This window comes from Scylla paramamosain, unplaced genomic scaffold (assembly GCF_035594125.1).
Source record: "Scylla paramamosain isolate STU-SP2022 unplaced genomic scaffold, ASM3559412v1 Contig4, whole genome shotgun sequence".
Taxonomy (NCBI): Eukaryota; Metazoa; Arthropoda; class Malacostraca; order Decapoda; family Portunidae; genus Scylla; species Scylla paramamosain.
Genome location: NW_026973669.1, coordinates 2,055,001 through 2,062,500, shown reverse-complemented (window position 1 = coordinate 2,062,500; position 7,500 = coordinate 2,055,001). Strand labels below are relative to the sequence as shown.

The following is a 7,500-nucleotide window of genomic DNA, read 5'->3' as shown; positions in this document are numbered from 1 at the left end:
CCGAAAAAGGTCAAGGAAAGTCGTGGAAGTCAGGGAAGATCAAGATCAAGGAAGGTCGAGAAAGGTCAAAGAAGGTCAGGAGAGAGAGAGAGAGAGAGAGAGAGAGAGAGAGAGAGAGAGAGAGAGAGAGAGAGAGAGAAATGTAAAAAAAGTTTGTAATAATAATAATAATAATAATAATAATAATAATAATAATAATAATAATAATAATAATAATAGATAAAACAATGAAATAAACTTGCATTAAAATCTATGAGGAAAAATACAGAATGAAATACGAGTTTGTTTGAATAATGCCAGTGTTGACAATGTTACACGTGCGCTTCGAGGCGTGGCGTTGCTGGGGCGGGAAATTCAAATGTGGCCTGGTCTTACATCTGCGTATGAAAGAAAACGTTGGGGAAATTCAGGTTAAGGGGTGACTGAGGGAAATGTACGGAATTTATATATAGGAGGAAGCAAGAAGAGAAGAAAACGTTGGGGAAATTCAGGTTAAGGGAAACTGAGGGAAATGTACGGAATTTATATATAGGAAGAAGCAACAAGAGATTACTGGAAAATGTGATAATTGTGAAGAAAGTGGTAGCAGTTTATATAGTGTTGGGATTAGACTATTGTTAAGTGACGCGGGAGAATATCTGAAGTGCTTTGCTGAAATAAGAAGAGAAGGGAAACAAATAAGGAAAATAAGAAGAAAAGTGAAAATTATTGTTACCATGAAGAAAGAGCAAAAGAATAAAAAAAATAGGAGAAAATGGAAATTATTGTTAATGTTAAGAAGAGAGAGAGAGAGAGAGAGAGAGAGAGAGAGAGAGAGAGAGAGAGAGAGAGAGAGAGAGAGAGAGAGAGAGAGAGAGAGAGAGAGTTGAAATTATTTTTAGTATTAAGACAAAAAATATAAAAAAATAATTAGTTTTTATGTAATTACGCGAAAATATTGGACTTTGAATGTTATTGTAATGTTAATAATAATAATAATAATAATAATAATAATAATAATAATAATAATAATAAAGTGAATAATAATAATAAAGTGAATAATGTTTTAATTCCCAATGTTATTTTTAATTATAAATATTTTTTACTTATTTTTTTATTTAGTTTATATATCATCTTTTATTTATTTATTGATAATAGTAACAAAAACAACAACAACAACAACAACAACAACAACAATAACAACAACAATAATAATCTACCTGGTTCCATCATGGCGTCGTCACTTCCAGTTCTTCCTTCTCTTCCTCTTCTCTTCCTTCTTCTCTTGTCCATCTGTTAGATTTTCTTCCTCTTCTTTCTTCTCTCCTACTTCTTCCTCCATCGGTTCTATCTCCGGTTCTACTTTCTCTCCAGTCTCTCCAACCGGCTCTACTTTCTCTCCAGTGTCTCCAACCGGCTCTATTTTCTCTCCAGTCTCTCCGGCCGGTTCTACTTTCTCTCCAGTCTCTCCAACCGGTTCTACTTTCTCTCCAGTCTCTCCAACCGGTTCTATTTTCTCTCCAGTCTCTCCAACCGGCTCTACTTTCTCTCCAGTCTCTCCAACCGGTTCTACTTTCTCTCCAGTCTCTCCAACCGGTTCTACTTTCTCTCCAGTCTCTCCACCCGGTTCTACTTTCTCTCCAGTCTCTCCAACCGGTTCTACTTTCTCTCCAACCGGTTCTACTTTCTCTCCAGTCTCTCCAACCGGTTCTACTTTCTCTCCAGTCTCTCCAATCGGTTCTACTTTCTCTCCAGTCTCTCCAACCGGTTCTACTTTCTCTCCAGTCTCTCCACCCGGTTCTACTTTTTCTCCAGCCGGTTCTATTTTCTCTCCAGTCTCTCCAGCCGGTTCTACTTCTTCTCCAGTCTCTCCGACCGGTTCTACTTTCTCTCCAGTCTCTCCGACCGGTTCTACTTTCTCTCCAGCCGATTCTACTTTCTCTCCAGTCTCTCCAATCGGTTCTACTTTCTCTCCAGTCTCTCCGACCGGTTCTACTTTCTCTCCAGTGTCTCCAGCCGGTTCTACTTTCTCTCCAGTCTCTCCGGCCGGTTCTACTTTCTCTCCAGTCTCTCCGGCCGGTTCTACTTTCTCTCCAGTCTCTCCGGCCGGTTCTACTTTCTCTCCAGTCTCTCCAACCGGCTCTACTTTCTCTCCAGTGTCTCCAACCGGCTCTACTTTCTCTCCAGTCTCTCCAGCCGGTTCTACTTTCTCTCCAGTCTCTCCAGCCGGTTCTACTTTCTCTCCAGTCTCTACAGCCGGTTCTACTTTCTCTCCAGTCTTTCCAGCCGGTTCTACTTTCTCTCCAGTCTCTCCGGCCGGTTCTACTTTCTCTCCAGTCTCTCCAGTCGATTCTACTTTCTCTTCAGTCTCTCCAACCGGTTCTACTTTCTCTCCAGTCTCTCCAACCGGTTCTACTTTGTCTCCAGCCGGTCCCACTTTCTCTCCAGTGTCTCCAACCGGCTCTACTTTGTCTCCATTCTCTCCAGCCGGTTCTACTTTCTTTCCAGTCTCTTCAACCGGTTCTACTTTCTCTCCAGCCGGTCCCACTTTCTCTCCAGTGTCTCCAACCGGCTTTATTTTCTCTCCAGTCTCTCCAGCCGGTTCTATTTCCTCTCCAGTCTCCCCGGCTGGTTCTACTTTCCCTACAGCCGGTTCTACTTTCTCTCCAGTCTCTCCGGCCGGTTCTACTTTCCCTTCAGCCGGTTCTACTTTCCCTTCAGCTGGTTCTACTTTCTCTCCAGTCTCTCCAGCCGGTTCTACTTTCTCTCCAGTTTTTTCCTCCGCAGTTTTGTTTCCTCCATCTTTTCTCTCCGTGTCTCTTCTTCCTCCTCCTCTTCTTCTTCCTTCTTCTCTTCCCTCCTTCACTCCTTCTATCTTCTCTCCTGTTATCATTTTTCCTCCTACTCTTCTTCCTCCTCTTACTTCCTCTTCCTCTTCTTCTATTCTTCCCTTCTTCTTCTTCTCCGTTTTCTTTTTTCCTTCCTTTCTTTTTTTATCTTCCTTCTTTATATTCTTAGCTTTTTTGTTATTATTTTCATCTTTCTTTATTTTCTTTCTTTCTTCTTTCTCCCTCTTCTTTTGCTTCTTCCTATTCCCTTCTTCTTCTTCTTTCTTTATCATCTCTCCTTCATCGTCATTATCATCATCGTCATCGTCATCATCATCATCATCATCATCATCATCATCATCATCATCATCATCTTCATATTTCCATTCTTCCTTTCTTCTTCCTCCTCCTCCTCCTCCTCCTCTTCCTTGTTCTATTCCTCTTAATTCCTCAATTTCATCCATTCCTGGAGAGAGAGAGAGAGAGAGAGAGAGAGAGAGAGAGAGAGAGAGAGAGAGAGAGAGAGAGAGAGAGATAAACACATAAATAATAACTAATAAATTTAAAGTTAGTTCAGATAATTACATAAAAAAAAAACACTAATTAATTTTTACCTACAAAACTACGAAACTTTTCATAATATAACAATTAGAAAAAATAATTAAGTATATTTTCAAAAGGCTTCCATTATCAGATATTTGTAGTCATTTAATTTATTCTGTAGTCAACTTGTAATCAATATGAATTATGAACAGGAATAATGAACAGAAATTATCTCTTTTATCTCTACATCTGTTCATTTATACAAGCGTAGTCAAAAACTCAACAAAACAACGCTATTTTTGCCAGTACACATATAAATAACAATAACAGCGATGGTACGTCAATATAGCACCAGTATGTACGATAGCGTCAATATTATAGTGTTCATTTTCTTCCACATATAAAGGATATATTCATTTTATTTATTTGTATTAGAGGACCAGCCAAAATATTTTCATGTGATCGCACGCCACAAAATATTAACTATCAATAAATTGTATATGTATATTTTTTGTTTTATCATTAAAGATTTCTTATATTCTGTCTATCTATGTTGATTAACCAGGCCGGCAAACCCCACACAGGCCAGCCCAGACAAGGCACCACACACACACACACACACACACACACACACACACACACACAATATACCCCAAAAATATAGAGAAAAAAATAACAACAATAATAACACACACACACTATTAATGTTCCGTGTTTACTTAAGAATGTTTGGGCGTGCACGTTCACGAGGCAAGGCGGTGCACTGCGGGGAATGCACCGCTGTGGGCGCGACAAGGCCATCAACATAACAAGAGGACCATGCGCCGTAATACTTCCACTTGCTCCTACTTTTTCAACAGGGACAGAAGACCACTTACTTTTCCTTTATTACTTATATATAAAAGTGAAAAAAAAAGAACGTTCAAATGGCAGAAAACAGGTGTTAACGCTGCCAGACTTGTGGTGGGAACTTTTGTCACTCTGAATGGGAACTTCAGCAGTGACGGCAAGGTTTTTTTTTATTTACTTTAGAATAAGCAGAGAATCATTTGACGAGCTCCTTAGTAGGCAAAGTCCTCTACTTTATCACTGGTGCGCAGGGGTGTGCAGGTCAGAGGTCAAGGGGCAAGGGATGAAGCAAATTTAATAACGTCGCCATTAAATGAAGGCAGCGAAAGGTTGGCACGTCTGAACGCGTCCACAGCCAGCCATGTCTGCCCTCCACGGCGCTTGCTGGTGCTGTACCCGCGCCAAGAGGGAGCCGCGGTGACAACGCCCGTGGTGGTGACCCGTGAAGACGCCCGCAGACACTCATGCTTATAGTGAAGAACACGACATGGTGTGACGCTTGGCAAAAAGTCGATACGCACCAACTGAGGCATTACAACTTCATCAGTAATAATAATAATAATAATAATAATAATAATAATAATAATGATCATAATAATAGTAATTGTGGGTGTGTGTGTGTGTGTGTGTGTGTGTGTGTTATCTCGTCTGCCATTTCCTGTCACACACAAACATCTCTCTCTCTCTCTCTCTCTCTCTCTCTCTCTCTCTCTCTCTCTCTCTCTCTCTCTCTCTCTCTCTCTTACGTTCATTGCAGGACAAGCTCCCTTCATCCTTCAGGCAGGTCTGACTCTGTAAATTAATAAATGATGATAAATAAGAGAAATAATAATAATAATAATAATAATAATAATAATAATAATAATAATAATAATAATAATAATAATAATAATCTTATCTCTGGTACTATTACCACAACCACCACCACCACCACCACTACCACTACTACTACTACTACTACTACTACTACTACTACAACTACTACTATTATAACAACGACACGAACAACAACGATTACTACTACTACTACTACTACTACTACTATTACACCACCACCACCACCACCACCAACAACAACAACAACAACAACAACAACTACTACTACTACTACTACTACTACTACTACTCCTTACCTCACAGAAGACAGTAGGAAGCAGAAGAAGTAGCAGCAGGCACACTTCCATTTCACTACTATTACTATTACTATTACAAGTACCACAACCACCACCTCCGCTACTACTACCACAATCAACACTGAAAGAAAGAGAGCGAGCGAGTGACTGAGTGAAGGAAGTCTCTCTCTCTCTCTCTCTCTCTCTCTCTCTCTCTCTCTCTCTCTCTCTCTCTCTCTCTCTCTCTCTCTCTCTCTCTCTCATCTCCTTCCTCTCAAGATTAACAATAATAATAAAGAAATGAAAAATTCTCCATTCGATATTACGTAGAGGAGGAGGAGGAGGAGGAGGAGGAGTAGGAGAAGGAGGAGGAGGAGGTGGAGGAGGAGGAGGAGGTGGAGGAGGAGGAGGAGGAGGAGGAGGAGGAGGAGGAGGTTCTTAAGTGCATGAAGGAGGAAAGTGCGTCATGAGAGAGAGAGAGAGAGAGAGAGAGAGAGAGAGAGAGAGAGAGAGAGAGAGAGAGAGAGAGAGAGAGAGATAGCTTATCAGTCCCCCCCTTAGCTGATAACAATAACAAATGTAACCCAACCAAGCCACACGTTTGCTTTATCCAGTGGGAACTACTACTACTACCACTACTACCACTACTACTACCACTACTACCACTACTACTACTACTACCACTACTACTACTACTACTACTACTACTACTAAGAAGAAGAAGAAGAAGAAGAAGAAGAAGAAAGAAGAAAAATATAAAAGAAGAAAGAGAAAGAAAAAAATAGAAGACAAACAACAACAACAACAACAACAACAACAACAACAACAACAACATGGAAAGCGCAGTGACGACCTAATAAAAAATGGGATTCAGGTAAATAACAAACAAACAAACAAACAAACAGATCAATAAATAAAAATAAATAAATGTACAAAATGCGGTAGTAGTAGTAGTAGTAGTAGTAGTAGTAGTAGTAGTAGTAGTAGTAGTAGTAGTAGTAGTAGTAGCAGCTCACCTTGTTTTCTTATTTATTTTTCGTAAAGTTAAATGATATATTTCCTATTCACATTCCCTTAAATCACTCTCTAAGCACTGTTAACCCTTTCACCGTGACACGCACCATTTATCACCACAAGAAGCAATGAATGAAACATGTACGAACATTTTTCAAGAAAGGATGAAAAAGAACACATTTTGCAATTTCTACTGTCTCTAGATTGTGTGGCTGTGAAGAGAGAAGGTGTACTAGGTGGGATTCAAGGGTGACACTAACACCTGGCCACGTTGAGCCTGGTGTTGATGAGTTTAATGCACTATTTCAACGAATCATTAACTATTTCAACTCGTGCTTACGTTTTCAATGCAGGTGGTCGTCACACAGCTGCCACCTTTAATTAAAACACCAACAGTTTTCCCAGCAACACATATATTCCACGTTTCTTCATTAATGTGTAGCTGCATCTGCATAATGACTTTAATTTTATGCGCATAATATTTACGTGATCATATTAATTTCTCAACCTTATTTTTAGTTCCCCTTTAGATGCATCAGTGGAATTACCTGGCGTAGTGTTAACAACAGTGGCACCGCTGCTAGTAGTAGTAGTAGTAGTAGTAGTAGTAGTAGTAGTAGTAGTAGTAGTAGTTCACACCTTAGTAACTAATTAACTATACTCGTATATGATTACACCCACGTATGTATGTATGTATGTATGTATGTTCTTATCTTTTTATATATATCTAGATGAAAATAACAGAGAGAGAGAGAGAGAGAGAGAGAGAGAGAGAGAGAGAGAGAGAGAGAGAGAGAGAGAGAGAGATAAGAGAGTGGGAACATACCATTGTTTTCAGGTGTGTGTGTGTGTGTGTGTGTGTGTGTGTGTGTGTGTGTGTGTAGAATAAGGAAAAGGTTTACGGCTGTGTGCACCTAATGTAAGTAGCAGTAGTAGTAGTAGCAGTAGTAGTAGCAGTAGTAGTAGTAGCAGTAGTAGTAGTAGTAGTCTTTCCCCCTGTCATGGCTGTCCACACACCGCTGCAGTCTTGTTTCAAAGCTCCCTGTTCACTCGGCACTAACAGCCTCTGACCACTAAGGGAGTTCAGCAGGTCACAGGAGAGGCGCCAGTGATGTGGAGGCAGGCTAATGCAGTGCCGTCTTTAACAAAGGAGATAAAACATTAACGTCAAGCAT

General features: G+C 40.1%; 2 protein-coding genes across 5 annotated transcripts in view; one reads left to right on the top strand and one right to left on the bottom strand.

Annotated features, from left to right (window-relative positions):
- Nucleotides 1–5,518, bottom strand: part of LOC135096577 (uncharacterized) — a 12,084-nt gene extending 6,566 nt beyond the window's left edge. Inside the window, exons 1-4 of one of the 3 annotated variants that reach the window (XM_063998170.1) lie at nt 5,333–5,516; nt 4,946–4,991; nt 1,200–3,273; nt 229–377 (exon numbers count right to left, since the gene is read on the bottom strand). In XM_063998170.1, coding sequence (XP_063854240.1) covers nt 1,220–3,273; nt 4,946–4,991; nt 5,333–5,383 — 2,151 coding nt within the window. In that variant the 5' untranslated portion in view covers nt 5,384–5,516 and the 3' untranslated portion in view covers nt 229–377; nt 1,200–1,219. Of the gene's footprint in view, nt 1–228; nt 378–441; nt 652–1,199; nt 3,274–4,945; nt 4,992–5,332 lie in introns of those variants that run through there. The other 2 variants (XM_063998171.1, XR_010264808.1) reach the window with 2 other exon arrangements.
- Nucleotides 5,519–5,914: 396 nt separating this feature from the next.
- Nucleotides 5,915–7,500, top strand: part of LOC135096576 (carbohydrate sulfotransferase 11-like) — a 13,863-nt gene continuing 12,277 nt past the window's right edge. The window contains exon 1 of one of the 2 annotated variants that reach the window (XM_063998167.1): nt 5,915–6,185. In XM_063998167.1, the coding sequence (XP_063854237.1) occupies nt 6,175–6,185 (11 nt within the window). In that variant the 5' untranslated portion in view covers nt 5,915–6,174. The remainder of the gene's footprint in view (nt 6,186–7,500) is intronic. The other variant, XM_063998169.1, reaches the window with a different exon arrangement.